At 29.8% G+C, this 15,752-nt stretch overlaps 2 protein-coding genes across 2 annotated transcripts; both read left to right on the forward strand.

Moving 5' to 3' along the window:
* Positions 1-1,788: 1,788 nt before the first annotated feature.
* Positions 1,789-4,012, forward strand: LOC110626044 (L-type lectin-domain containing receptor kinase IX.1). Its single transcript, XM_021771778.2, has one exon. The coding sequence runs from the start codon at positions 1,993-1,995 to the stop codon at positions 3,946-3,948; it is 1,956 nt and encodes a 651-aa protein (XP_021627470.1). The 5' UTR covers positions 1,789-1,992; the 3' UTR covers positions 3,949-4,012.
* A 9,262-nt stretch (positions 4,013-13,274) lies between these two features.
* Positions 13,275-14,210, forward strand: LOC110625677 (cell wall adhesin EAP1-like). Its single transcript, XM_021771314.1, has one exon. It carries the CDS (start codon positions 13,275-13,277, stop codon positions 14,208-14,210), a length of 936 nt encoding a protein of 311 aa, XP_021627006.1.
* Positions 14,211-15,752: the final 1,542 nt, after the last annotated feature.

Below are 15,752 nucleotides of genomic sequence, written 5' to 3' on the forward strand. Positions count from 1 at the left end.
CTCAAAGACCTTGCCCTTAAACTCGTCCAACTTAAGATACTTGTTGATCTGGCTCCGGACGATTACCTCCGCACCCTTCTTAACGTCCACGATCTTCTTTTCATAATTCTTACACCATGTAGAAAGATTGTGGACTTCGATTTCAAGTTGTCTCCTCACAGCTTCGGAAGCACTTAGGTCCCCTCGAACCCTGCTCAGCTCTAACTTGACCTCCCCCAGCTCCTCGGACAACTTCATCATCTCCCCCTCAGGCTTTCGCTAACCAGAGCTGAAGATTAGCTCGCATTCCTTCACCAGCTGCCTCTTTCTTCCTGTCGTCCCCGAGGCAGTGGTGGCCAACTCCTGAGCGAGATAAGAATTCTTCTGTTTCAAGCCTCCTCCTACCTCTTCAACAAGAGAAGACCTATTCGGACTGACCATTGCCCTCACTATAGCAACCTCCGAATTTTCTCCAAGAGCAAGGGCATCATCAACATCTGTGGGAACAACATCAACCTGATCGGAATCAACTAGAGCCAACTCCATACTGGCCTCAGTGGGAGGCAGAGGAGGCACAACCTGACTTGGCATGGGCTCCACCCCTAACATCTCAATGACTACATCCATAGTCTTCTGGGTCATGAAAGACTCCTTGCTCAACAGCTTCACGGTTGAGGAAAAAATTCTGGAGAGTAGAAATATCCTCCATAGAAATGATAGATGCTGCAAAAACACCAAAACAAGTAAAAATACAAAGCAGTGAATTCGACAAAGAAGTTCCTTCTATGCATTTGAAAATAAGAGCCCAACACCAAAAGTGAAATTTGAGGGGTCATTAGAAATGCCGAGAGGATGTTGACCAAAGCTCAATGGTGCTCTCAACTTGCCTAAAGATCAACTGTCCAAGCTCAGGTAGAAGGGCACTTGAACCCAGAGATGATAAGCTTCTAAATAGTGTAAACCTCTATACAGTAAAAATAGATCTGAAGCTAATAAAAGTACACAAAAAAAAAACCCAACCAAGTGAGAGAACAGGAAGTACAAAGGGAGCACCGCGTCTTTTCCCTACAAACACGGGAAGCCAAAATCATTCACTTGAGCACCTAACACTTACGTGTAAAAGAAAATACAACAAAAGAAGCTAAAGAAAAAAAAAAAAACCTATACGAAATAGATCTACAAAAGGCCTCCTATTTTTTCTATCGAAACTACTATTTTGAAAATCAAAGAAAAATAAGGGAAGAAACCACCTAGAGGTGGAGGAGGGAAATCTATTTTTAGGTAACAGGAAAGGATGGCTTCCTTCTGCTCGGATGGGATAGAGGGACATCGCTAGACGATAGAAGAAAAGAGTTTTTCTCCCAAGGACAACTAGAAAGTAAAGAAAAATGAGAGATTCTCTCTAGTTTTTAGGGTGAGTATTCAGTCGGTTTTGTTCAAAATTGAATCATATTAAATAAATTGAAAATCAGATTAAGTATTTGCAAAAACCGCATCAAATTAGAGAAAAATCAATTTGAATTAGACCAATATGATTCAATTCGATTTGATTGAATTCGTTAAGCTTTTTATTTTTGGTACAATATTTTTAATATAGTAAATTTTAATTGAAATATTTTAATCTTGATTAGTATATGAACTCTCTATATTATCAAAACAATATATTATATACTAACCAATTGGGTTCAGTTCGATTTTGCTAAATTTTTTTACCAAAATCTATCCAACTGTAATCATCAAAAATTTTTGAAACTTAAAACGGAATTGAACTGAAAATTCAGACTCCTGCTAACTTCAAGTTTATCTTTACCTGGTATTTTTATCGAGCCATCAAGTTTGATTCTTATTCTTGAAGCATCTTTATAATTTGAAATTAGGCGATTTAGCTAATTGGCGAGTCTTCTTATGTGAATACAAATTAATGAGGCTGTGTGTGTTCCCTTCCTTCTTGCTTTGCCTATTCCGTATAACTCCCTCCTCCCTTTCCTCGTCGCTCTCACTCTCACTCTCACCATGGCAACCTCTTGCCACAACATAAAAACGTCACCTCTTTTCTCCTCCTTCCTGCTCGTCCTCCTCCTCCTGCCCTGTACTAATCCAATATCCTTTGAGATAACACGCTTTGATCCTAACGACATCAGCATAATTTACGAGGGAGGTGCAGCACCTATAGCCGGAAATATTGAATTTAGCAATGTCGATTGGTGCCAAGTTGGTCGAGCCACTTATTTTAAGAAGCTGCCCATCTGGAATTCCAAAACTAAACAGCTCTCCGATTTCACTACCCATTTCTCTTTTTTCATCGACGTCCAAGTTCGTAACATCTATGGATCTGGACTGGCTTTCTTCCTTGCTCCTGTTGAATCTCACGTTCCACTCAATTCAGCAGGAGGTTTCATGGGGCTCTACAATTTTAGCAACATTTATTCCCATCAGAATCAAATTGTTCACATTGAATTCGACTCTTCCTTGAACCCTGAATGGGATCCTCCTTTCCTTCACGTCGGGATTAACAACAACTCACTTGAATCAGCCACGTTTACCCGTTGGAATGCAAGCTTCCACACTGGAGATACTGCTGATGTGTGGATCAATTACAATGCTATAACCAAGAATCTCAGCTTGTCATGGAAATATCAAACCACTTCTCTTCCCCTTGAGAATACCAGCCTTTCCCTTATCATTGATCTCACTACTGTTCTTCCTGAGTGGGTCATCATTGGGTTTTCCGCTAGCACAAGTAACCGAATAGAGCGACATGTACTTCAGTCCTGGAAGTTCAATTCAACTTTGGAGATGCATGAAGAAAAGGAAAACGATGCTAGGAAGATTATTCTGACAGCGCTTTTATCAATTGTAGGAGGTTTTCTGTTAGCTGCAATGGCAGCAGTCCTCATTTTCTGGATAAGGAAGAAGAGGGAAAAAACAGCAGAGGAAATGAACTTAATATCAATGAATGACGACATTGAAAGCGTTGCAGGTCCAAGAAGATATTCTTATCAAGATCTTGTTTTAGCTACCAGCAACTTTTCAGGCGAGAGGAAGTTGGGTCAGGGAGGATTTGGAGCTGTTTACAAGGGGTACTATACCCACTTAGGAATGTATATTGCAGTGAAGAAAATTACGAAGCATTCAAATAAAGACGTGAAAAAGGACTACATAGCAGAGGCGAAGATCATCAGTCAGTTGAGGCATCGAAACCTGGTACCGATCTTAGGTTGGTGTCATGACAAAGGTGAATTCCTTCTTGTTTATGAGTTCATGCCCAATGGCAGTCTTGATTCTCACCTCTTTAAGAAGAAGATTCCTCTCACTTGGACAGCGAGATATAGAATAGCTCTCGGATTAGCCTCTGCTTTGCTCTACTTGCATGAAGGGTCTGAAAAATGTGTCCTGCATCGGGATATCAAGCCAAGCAATATAATGCTGGATTCAAATATGAATGCAAAACTTGGTGATTTTGGACTAGCTCTATTCATGGAGTCTGATTTAGGTCCAGAGACGACAGGGTTGGCAGGCACCAATGGCTACATGGCTCCAGAATATATAAGCACTCGCAGGGCTAGCAAAGAGTCCGATGTTTACAGTTTTGGGTTGGTTGCCTTAGAGATTGTTACTGGACGAATGGCGGTGGATCCCATTGGGGAAGAAGATGAAGCAGTCACTTTAGTAAAGTGGGTTTGGGATCTTTATGAAACTGGGGAACTAAACAAAGCAGTTGAAGGGATTCTTACAGATTTTGATGAGACACAAGTGAAGTGTCTGTTGATTGTTGGTCTGTGGTGTGCACATTCTGACAGAAGCATGAGGCCTTCGATAATGCAGGCAATTCAAGTGCTTAATTTTCAAGCTGAGTTGCCAAATCTTCTAACAATGATGACTGTTCATGACTCTAATGCAGCGAGGCCATTGTTTAGCTTTGGTGATGAACCTGTAATGTCACATTCAAGTTTTGGAGTGGGTCGTTAAACAGTATGCTTTTCCTCTTCTTTTTTTTTTTTGGTTGTAAATTACATTTTCTCATTTTCTTTTTATAACAACTTATTTACCTTTCTTTTAATTATTTGTATAGATCAATCTTTTAAAAAAATCATAAATTAAAATTAAATGCCGTTAATAATTATCATTTAATTAATTCATTTTTTTATATAAATAAAATCGTCCTTCATTTTATTTTTCTTTATTACTACAAAATAGAATCGTAAAAAATTTTTAAATAAATAATAAAATATAAAAAAATTTTATTATTTTAATAGATCATTAAGTAATTTATTGAATAAATTGAATCAGGTAAATTAAAAATAAAAAATTTTTAATATTTATAAAAATTAAATTGATCGAATACCTATTTCATCTGCTTATTGTTTCAAAGGTGAATGGTCAAGTGGGATAGGGCTTTAAGCCAAGGAATGATTCATCGATCTGTCCCATAATTTATTGCTCTACTTTTGTTATGGATGTATTTAATATAAACTTGTACTTTATACGAAAATAAATTTAATAATGTGTAAGATCCCACATCGAAAAGGAATAAAATTTATAAATGAATCTCTTATTTAAGATTGCTTTGATTTTAGTGAAAGAAAATTTTCAGTCATTAATATAATTTGGATTATACTGATATAATGAGTACTTGCCCTCTCTTTAATTAACAAATTCTTCATTTCTTTTCGTCTGCTCATCCAATGGAAGTTCAATACCATCCTCTCTTCTTGAAATTTTAGCTGCCTGCACTTTTCCAACCTTCTTTAGCATCAAAGCTTCTTGAGATTTAAGTGTCAAATCTAAATATTTTGGAAGAAGACAGATTTTGCAAATGAGAATAAAATAGCTTTTAGAATATTTATTTGGACATTTCTGTGTATTGGAATAGCAGAGTGCAAATAAGGAGAAACAATTCTGCATAGCTTTTGAAGTAGACCTTTTCTGGATTGGTGAATCAAAACAAAAGCAATAGCAAATTTCAAAACAAAAGCTGCATCGCAACCTATGGAAGTACAACAGAAGCATGATTCATAAAGAATGGGAACAAAAAAAAAAGCTGCCAAATAAAACTTGTATCCGAGTCCCAATGATTCGCTGAAAATTTGACGAGTCTTGAATGGGATGTGGCAAACTAATGGCGGGTGGGGGCTTATTGATCGCGATGACACCGTCAAAACCATGCTCAAGCTTTTTGATGCCACCCTCACTATCTTCAACATGGCCGACCTTTGTAGTATACATGATTCCACTAAAACTCAGCACTAATTCACCAGACTTCAGGAGATGAGATTAGTGGTGCTAAAAACAAGGAAATATGCATTGCAGAAGGAAAAGAAAGGGATGGGTTAGAGGGAGAGATAGTGAGTGCGATAAGGGTGGTAAGGTCCATAGGCGAGGATGATGGAGTTGAATATGGAGTAGAGGATGAAAGAAGGGTTGAAGAGAGAGGAACAGAAAGAGAAATGGTGAGATCGCCAATAGCAGGGTTAGAGTTTCAAGAGGTTTTCACTGCTGTGATGAAGGATAATTCAGAGATTTCATCATGAGTTAACGGTGAAAAAGTTTTAATTTAAACGGGTTTACTTTACAATTAATGAAATCATGTTACAGGAATGTTTTAATATAATTCATAAAACACAGGAATAATTTAATTAGTTAACCCTAATTATAGGGATAAAAAGGTAATTAAACCCAGAATTTTAGAATGATAAAGATTTACGTATACAAGTCATTTAGGTGGGCCCAATATCGAATCCATCAAGTCAAGCTTTCTTGAATGGAGTTGTCTGCATTTCTTCCAACTTAAATGCCTGAAGATGACGCACCATCAACTCTAACCTCTCATTTAATTTCGATTTTTCCTAAAGAATTAATCTCTGCAATACGTCAACTTTATTTTTGTCTATTTATGCAGCTCCATAATCATTGCCAAGTAATTCTCAGTAGCCTCTCACTCAAAACCAAATGAAGAACATTTATCGCACTAGCTTGCTTCAGCTTTTTCTTGTTTGTCTTCAACCGGCTAGTGTTCTATCTTTAAACTTGCAATCCATGCAAGCTCATTCTTCAAGAAATGAGACTGATCAGCTTGCTTTATTTAAATCCACATAAAATATTTCAACGGAAGAGTGGGAATTTCTAATCTATAAAGGAAAGAAGAAAAAAAGAGTTAATAAATGAAATGAGATCAAATTCAAATTGTCGGATATTTTAAAAAAAATTACCCATTAAGCTAAATTAAACCTTATTATAGGTCGAACACTCTTATTACATGCAGAGTTAAAATAAGACATATCATGAGATTCCAACATTTTCATTCATGAAATGATTCTCTTTCTTTTTGACAATAATATAAAATCACTTGTAGTGGTCGCCATCGAAGAGTCACTTCAATGATGTTAAAACTCTAGAAATATTGTCAAGTTTTCTAAGAGTTTTAAATCTCCAAAACAACAGTTTCAATGGTCAAATTCTACAAGAAGTTGGAAAATTGTTTCGGTTGCAAAGGTTTTCTCTCAATAACAACACATTAGAAGGTGAAATTCCAATCAACTTCACACAATGTTCCAATCTTAGGATAATCAACCTGGCAGTGAATAATCTAAGTGGGAAAGTCCCAATAGAGCTTGGTTCTTTGTCAATGCTTCAAATTCTTCAGCTCAGTATAAACAATTTGAATGGAAAAATTCCACCTTCCCTTGGGAACCTTTCATCGCTTGCTATCCTCGCTCTAGCACAATTAGAGTTAGAAGGAAATATTCCGAATGAATTAGGCCGATTAGGAAGTCTAGATTTTTTCACAAGTGCAGAAAATAATCTATCTGGTATATTTCCTTCATCCCTTTTCAATATCTCATCTTTTAGAACGATTGGAATTACGAAAAACAAACTTAGTGGTAGGCTTCCAAACAGTATAGGGATTGATCTTCCAAATATTAGGCAGATTGGTATTGGATAAACTTTGTTTTCTGGGTCAATTCCAAATTCCTTTTGCAATTCATCTCACTTGGAAAAACTCAGATCTTTACGATAATGATTTTGTAGGATAAGTCCCAAATTATCTGGGAAATTTAAGAAGTCTTCAGGGGTTAAAATTTCAAGAGAATAATCTAGGATATAATTCCACAAATGATTTAGCTTTTTTAAAATCTTCGAAAAATAGTAGTAGTCTAAAAGGCTTAGATTTCAGTTCAAGTAAATTTAAATTAAGGGAGTGTTTGGCTTATCTTATTAAAATTAGAGTGTTTATAAATTATTTAAGACTTATAAATATTTAAAATTTTAAGTAATTATATATTTAATTAAAATATTTATAAATGGTTAATAGACGTTTATATGTTTGATAATAATTAGTTTATAAGCGTATTTATTTAAAATTATTAAAAATAATATTTAAAAAATTAGGAAGATTTAATATTGGGAAAATTACTTTTTAGTCCCTGAGATTTAACGCAATTAACACTTCTGTCCCTCTATTTTGGCGACTCAACACTTAAGTCCCTCACTTTCTCTTCCGTCCAAATTCGTAGAAGAAGAACAAGAAGAAAAGGGTTAATTTTGTCAATTCACGTGTCCCAAACGGCTATTTTGGACGGAAGGATTACGAATTTGGACGGAAGGACTACGAATTTGGACGGAAGAGAAAGTGAGGGACTTAAGTGTTGGGTCGCCAAAATAGAGGGACAGAAGTGTTAATTACGTTAAACTTCAGGGACTAAAAAGTAATTTTCTCTTTAATATTTAGTTTCTGGGTATTACTATTATTAACAAGTCAATTCCTGTATTTTTAAAAACCTATTAAAATATTTTTATCTTTTGTTTCCATCAACGAAATAATCGTTTTGTCCTCTTTTTCGTTAAAAATAAATAAAAAATGAGAGTAAAAATTTTTAAAACTCAATTTTGCTTTCAAATAAAATTTCTTATTTAGTTTTTAGATATTACTATTATTAACAAATCAGTCACTGCATTTTCATAAAACTATTAAGGCGTTTTTATCTTTCCTCATATCTATTAAAATGTCTTTATCATTTCTTTTTATTAACGAAATAATCCCTCCTTCTCGAAAGAGAAAATAAAAAAAAGAATATAACGATGATAAAGTAGAAGAAGAATAAGAAGAAGAAGAAAGAAGAAGAAGAGAAGGAAGAATCGATAAAGGAGGAGGAGAAAAGAGAGGTAATTTAATCTTTTATTATATTTTTGACGGAAGAGATAAATGGAAGGACTATTTTATTGGCAAAAATAAAAGATAAAAACGTTATAATAGGTTTTTGAAAATGTAAGAACTGATTTATTAATAATGGCAATATTTAGGGACTAAATTATAACGTTTCAAAAAATTTATTATATTATTTTCTTAATTTTTAAAAAATAATGTCTATTTTAATTTATATTTTAATGGTAATAAATTAGGTAAAGTCTAAAATTTTAAATATTGTGAAAATATTAATAATGATATTAAAAAAAATATTTTCCATGTGATAAAAAGAATTATCATAATTTAATTTAAAAATGATAAGAATAATAATAAAATAATTTAATTTAAATTAATTATTAATTAATTTAAAACTAAATTCTATTATTTTAAAATTTATTTCAAATAAAAAATTATGGAAATTGTTTTTTTTTTTTTTAAATGCATTGCAAAAAAGGGAGAAAAAAGTGGATGACCCACAAAACTAAAGAATTTTTTTATTTTTTTTTCTAAAAACAATCACAATGTTCAGCATCTATTTCATGGATAACATTTTTTAGGGATAATTTTAAACAATAATGAAAAATGAAAATTTTAATTTAAAAGAATTTCGGAAGTTTGCAAAAATAACTTCTCCTTAATAAAATAGAAAACTGATTACAAATCTAGTTTGGAATTTTCTTTTTATTTTCTTTTCTTTATTTTCTGTGCTTGAGAAGACCACCATGATTTGTATTCCTTCTTAAATAAACTTGTTTGAAACATATCATACATAAATTATGGTGGTATAAGAATTTAATTCTATAAATATAGATTAATTATAAATTTGAATCCTAATTGAAATCTATAAAAAGAAGCCACTGAAATTAAAGAAATTCTTTCAACTCGTTAAGGTATATATTCTAAAATTTACACATATATTAATCTTATATATAATTTTTTTTTAAAAAAAAATCACAATATACTGCATCAATTTTATGAATTTTTTTTAAATAATTTTAATAGATAATTTAGTCTCATAAGAGTTATCTAATTAATTATTATTTTTAATATATCTCCATCCAAAATATCATATAAATAGTTTGATAGATAATTTAGAGGTAACAAACCTCTTCTTCTACTTAAGTTTTCAAAGTAGAGATAATCTTAATATTCAATTAAATTAACTCTAAAATTAGTTAAACAATATTTTTTAAAAAAATAATTCTATATAGATAAACAAAATCATGTGGATTTGATTGAGTTATTATAGTTTAATTAGAACACTAACTCATAATCTTGTGGCAGTACTATAAATACCCAGCTGCTCAACAACATCAAAATCATTCACGTTATATTATTGATATTGTAGAACAAAAGAAAAACTAATTGTTTTTTAGCGAAAATGAGATCTTCAATTTGGTTCTTATTTGTTCTTATTTGCTTAGCAAAATTGATGAAGGAGGGGATAGCAAATCCTGGTACTTCAGAGGCTACTTCTTTAGAAGCTGCTGCTTCAAAAATTGCTTTAATTGATTGTGGTTGTACTGCTATTTGTTTTGGTTGCCCCTACAAGATAAATTGGATTCAAATTGGACAAGGTTTAATTGGGAGATATTGTACGTGTACATGCAATTGCCCACCAAATCCTTTCTTCCCTAATCCTACTAAGCCAACACCATCAACTTCTCAAGTTCCAAGCACACCATCAATTCCTCAAGTTCCAGGTACACCAACTCATCCTACTAAGCCAACACCATCAATTCCTCAAGTTCCAAGCACACCATCAATTCTTCCAGGTACACCAACTCATCCTACTAAGCCAACACCATCAACTCCTCAAGTTCCAAGTACACCATCAACTCCTCAAGTTCCAAGTACACCATCAACTCCTCAAGTTCCAAGTACACCATCAACTCCTCAAGTTCCAAGTACACCCTCAACCCCTACACCATCAACTCCTCAAGTTCCAAGTACACCATCAACTCCTCAAGTCCCAACTACACCCTCAACCCCTCAAGTTCCAAGGGTACCATTTATCCCACCCTTCTCGTCTCTAACTTGTGCTGAAACCTCAGTTAATTTAGGTTTGTGTTGGGCTCGAGCTTCGGTAGGTACAGCTTTTCATAATTATCAATTGGCTGCAGGATGTTGTGATATGTTTACACAATGGAGTCGCGGTTGCTTTGGTGGAAATGACGAAATTCCAAGAATAGTCTCCAATTTTGTTCCTCCAGCTTTGGTTCAATATTGTGCAAACCTTCATTAGTCAATTAGTATTATTTAGATTTCTATGGTACTTCAATGCCTTTAAAGCATAGTTTTGTATTAGGACCATAACTCTCTTTTATATCTTAGGAAAATTAGTTTATTATTTAGATTTCTACGGTAATATCCACATAATGTCTCACTACATATTTGAGACATTATTAAATAAAATTTGATGTTTAAACAGTTTCTTTTTAGTTTTTATGATTTTTTAATTATTAAGTTGTTTTTATTTTTATTTATATTTATTTTTATTTTCTGAATGTTTTATCAATGTTCACAGCGTAATTTGAAAAATATATATTTGAGTTCAGAGCATATAAATTATTTTTTATATAAACATTATATTAAATGAAAAAGGCAAAAAACACCAAATTTTTCTTTGAATTTAGAAAACAAAAACCTTCCTATGGGATAATTAGCCCATGCCCATGCCATCATTTTTTTTTCCCACCAAAGCAGCAATACTACAACCTATTTTCAGCAATAGGTAATTAAAAATGTGAGCAAAATTAAATTAAATTAAATAATTAAAAATTTTAATTATAATTGGTAAAAGATGAAAAATTTAATTGTTTTTATTTATTTTAACTTTATTTATAATTAATTATATTCATATATAAATTTTAATTATATATGGAATTGTAAATATTTACGTACGTATGATGATTTATCACTAAATATTATTAATTCAATTAATATTTATTGTTTATATTATAAACATGTATAACAATGCATAGTGATAATTGGCTGAGATTTCTTTTTTTTTTTTAAATTGTATAAGCAAAAATACAATTTAATAGAATTATAATAAAAGATAAAGTGGATAACCTACAGACCTACAAAATTTCATTTTTTAAAAAAAAATCATAATATTTTTTAGATAATTTAATTTCATAAATATTATCTATTTAATTATTATTTATTCTTTTCATCCTATAAATCAGATTTAAACTGAATGAGATTTAATTAGAAAATATTATAAATATATTGTGAGTATTTATCTGAAATTAATTAAAAAAACTTTATTAATATATAAATCCACTGTATACCATTATTAATAAATACTAAAATAAATTATATTACGTGATTAGGAGCACATATTAAGTAAAAAAAATTCTCAAAATTATACCAAAATAAAAATATAACTAAATAGAAAATATTCTTTCTGTCCTATAATTTTGATTTATTTATTAATTTTATAGTCATTTATACATAAAAAAAATATCATTATCAATATTTATGGAAAAGTGTTGTTTTATAAAAATTAAAAATTAGAAAAAATAAAAACTAAAATTATTAAATATTAATTATAATTAATAATAAAAAAGATAAATATGCAAAAGTAAAAAAATGCATAAAAAATTTATTATTAAATTATAAATATTGAATATCTATTTAAATATAAATATTTATTGTTTTATAAATTCAAATATATTGCATGGCATTAAACTATAGATAGTGTAAATTTAAATGAAGGGAGTGTTTGGTTTACCTTATTAAAATTAGAGTGTTTATAAATTATTTAAGATTTATAAATATTTAAAATTTTAAGTAATTATATATTTAATTAAAATATTTATAAATAGTTAATAGGCTGTTGATATGTTTGACAATAATTAATTTATAAGCATATTTATTATTAAAATTACTAAAAATAATATTAAAAATTTATTATATTATTTTGTTAATTTTTAAAAAATAATGTCTATCTTAATTTATATTTTAATGGTAATAAATTAGGTAAACTCTAAATTTTTAAATATTGTGAAAATATTAATAATGATGTTAAAAAAATATTTTCCATGTGATAAAAATAATTGCTGTAATTATTTAAAAATAATAAGAATAATAAAAAAATAAATCAATTTAAATTTATTATTAATTTATTATTTTAAAATTTATTCCAAATAAAAAAAGTATGAAAAAAAGTGGATGACCCACAAAACTAAAGAATTTTATTTTATTTTTTTTCTAAAAATAATCACAATATTCAGCATCTATTTCATGGATAACATTTTTTAGGGATAATTTTAAACAATAATTAAAAATAAAAATTTGAATTCAAAAGAATTTCGGAAGTTTGCAAAAGCAACTTCTCCTTGATAAAATAGAAAACTGATTACAAATCTAGTTTTGAATTTTCTTTTTATTTTCTTTTCTGTATTTTCTGTGCTCGGGAAGACTACCATGATTTGTATTCCTTCTTAAATAAACTTGTTTGAAACATACGATATATAAATTTTCGTTTGGTGGTATAAGAATTTAATTCTATAAATATAGATTGATTATAAGTTTGAATCCTAATTGAAATCTATAATAAGAAGCCACAAAATTGTGAAATTAAAGAAATTCTTTCAATGCGTTACGATATATATATTCTAAAATTGACACATATATTAATCTTATATATAATTTTTTTTTAAAAAAATCACAATATACAGCATCAATTACATGGATAGTTTTTTTTTCTTGATATTTCTAATAGGTAATTTAGTTTCTTAAGAGTTATCTAACTAATTATTATTTTTAATATATCTCCATCCAAAATATCATATAAATAGTTTGATAAATAATTTAAAGATAATAAATCTCTTTTTTCATTTACATTTTAAAAGTAAAGATGATAACTCTGGATATTCAATTAACTCTAAAATTAGTTAAACAATATTTAAAAAAAAATAATTAGGTATAAATAATAAAGATTATGTGGATATGACTGAGTTATTATAGTTTAATTAGAATACTAACTCGTAATCTTGTGACATCATACTAACTATAAATACCCAACTGCTCACTGACATCAAAATCATTCATATTATATTATTGATATTGTAGAAAAAAAAATAGTTGTTTTTTAGTAAAAATGAAATCGTCAATTTGGTTCTTATTTGTTCTTATTTGCTCATCAAAGTTGATGAGGGAGGGGTTAGCAAATCCTATTACTTCAAAAGCTACTACTTCGGAGGAGCTAGCAAATCCTATTCCTTCAGAGTTTACTCCTTCAGAGACCGCTCCTTCAAAAACTGCTTTGATTGATTGTGGTTGTACTGCTATTTGTTTTGGCTGCCCTTATGAGATAAATTGGATTCAAACTGGACGTGGTTTATTTGGGAGATATTGCACATGTACATGCAATTGCCCACCGAATCCTTTCTTTCCTAATCCTACTAAGCCAACACCATCAACTCCTCAAGTTTCAAATACACCAACTCCTCAAGTTCCAACCACACCATCAACTCCTCAATTTCCAAACACACCTCCAACTACTCAAGTTCCAACTACACCCTTAACCCCTCAAGTCCCAGGGGTACCTCAAGTTCCAAACACACCTCCAACTCGTCAAGTTCCAAGCACACCATCAACTCCTAAAGTTCCAACTACACCCTTAACCCCTCAAGTCCCAGGGGTACCTCAAGTTCCAAACACACCTCCAACTCCTCAAGTTCCAAGCACACCATCAACTCCTCAAGTTCCAAGCACACCATCAACTCCTCAAGTTCCAACTACACCCTCAACTCCTCAAGTCCCAACTACACCCTCAACCCCTCAAGTTCCAAGGGTACCATTTATCCCACCCTTCTCATCTCTAACTTGTGCTGAAACCTCAGTTAATTTAGGTTTGTGTTGGGCTCGAGCTTCGGTAGGTACAGCTTTTCATAATTATCAATTGGCTGCAGGATGTTGTGATATGTTTACACAATGGAGTCGCGGTTGCTTTGGTGGAAATGACGAAATTCCAAGAATCGTCTCCAATTTTGTTCCTCCAGCTTTGGTTCAATATTGTGCAACCCTTCATTAGTCAATTAGTATTATTTAGATTTCTATAGTATGGCTAAGCATAATTATGTTTCAGCATCATAATTAGCTTTATATCTTAGGAAAATTAGTTTATTATTTAGATTTCTATAGTAGTGTCTACATAATGTCTCACTGCATATTTGAGACATTATTAAATAAAGTTATGATGTTTAAGCAGTTTTCTCTTAGTTTAATTTTTTTTTATCACTAAATATTATTAGAGTTAAATCCTTCACTCTCTTAGTCCTATGATTTTTTTTTAAATTACATACGCAAAAGTGATGACCCACAGAACTACAGAATTTCATTTTTTTTTTAGAACTCATAATATTCAACATCAAACTTCGTGGATAATATTTTTTTAGATAATTTAATTTCATAAAAATTATCTATTTAATTATTATTTATTCTTTTCATCCTATAAATTAGATTTAAACTGAATGAGATTTAAATAGAAAATATTATAAATGCATATATATTCTTATAAAACTAGTACCATAATTGAATAAAATTTGTTTGTTAAGAAATTTTCTTGCTTAGTTTTATGATTTTTTATAGTAAGTTGGTTTTATTTTTACCTATATTTAATTTGATGAATATTTTATGTAATTTGAAAAAAAAAATTGATTTTTGAATCCAAAGCATATATACATTATATAAAATGAAAAAAGAAAATTTTAATAATTATGATTATAAAATTAATAGACGTCACTTAATTTTTATATTTTTAATTATTTATTTATTAATTTATGGAAAAGTGCTGTTTTATAAAAATTAAAGAAAATTAAACTTATACATAAAAATTAATAAAATAATAAATTAATATCAAATATTTCTAATATCTTTTATGTTAATAAATTTTTTTAAAAAAATATGCATTATCTATGAATTTCTATAACTTCATAACTTAACATTACGATTTATATATTAATCTTTAAAAAAAAAAATTGTTAGTATATTAATCAAATTATATTTAGTAAACTGTTAATAAGAATTCTATTACATAACCAATTATTTACAATATTCATAATGGAACTGATTTTTCAATGTATACAATTATGATAAATAAGATCAAATATCAAAATTATGAACTTATAAATTAAGAGATACAAAATATATTTATTTACCTTTTTACGTTCTAAATACTTTTAAGAAAAAGAGAAGTTCTTTCTATTTTTTTAAGAAGGAAATAAATATTAATTGGCTAATTGATTTTAAAGGTCAATTTTTACGTAATTTAATCATTTTATTTCAATTTTTTAATTTTAATAAATTAGTTTAATATTAAAATTTTATAAAAAAAAAAAAGAAATTTACAAATTTAGTCAGTTGATAGGTATATCTAAATAAATCAGTCTCTAATTTTTATTAAAAAAAAAAACACGAGGAGAGAAGAATAAAAAGAGAATAAGTAAAATTAATTAGCACCATTATTATATAGTATATATACAACATAAAACTTAAAAAATCACAAACTAAATTACTAAAAAAATTAAAATTATAAAAAAAACTAAAAAGTATTAAATATTAATTATAATTAATA

This window comes from Manihot esculenta, chromosome 11 (genome assembly GCF_001659605.2).
Source record: "Manihot esculenta cultivar AM560-2 chromosome 11, M.esculenta_v8, whole genome shotgun sequence".
Classification (NCBI taxonomy): Eukaryota; Viridiplantae; Streptophyta; class Magnoliopsida; order Malpighiales; family Euphorbiaceae; genus Manihot; species Manihot esculenta.

Excerpts from the sequence above, each read along its gene's own strand:
- LOC110626044 (XM_021771778.2), top strand. The coding sequence starts at position 1,993 with ATGGCAACCTCTTGCCACAACATAAAAACGTCACCTCTTTTCTCCTCC.
- LOC110625677 (XM_021771314.1), top strand. The coding sequence starts at position 13,275 with ATGAAATCGTCAATTTGGTTCTTATTTGTTCTTATTTGCTCATCAAAG.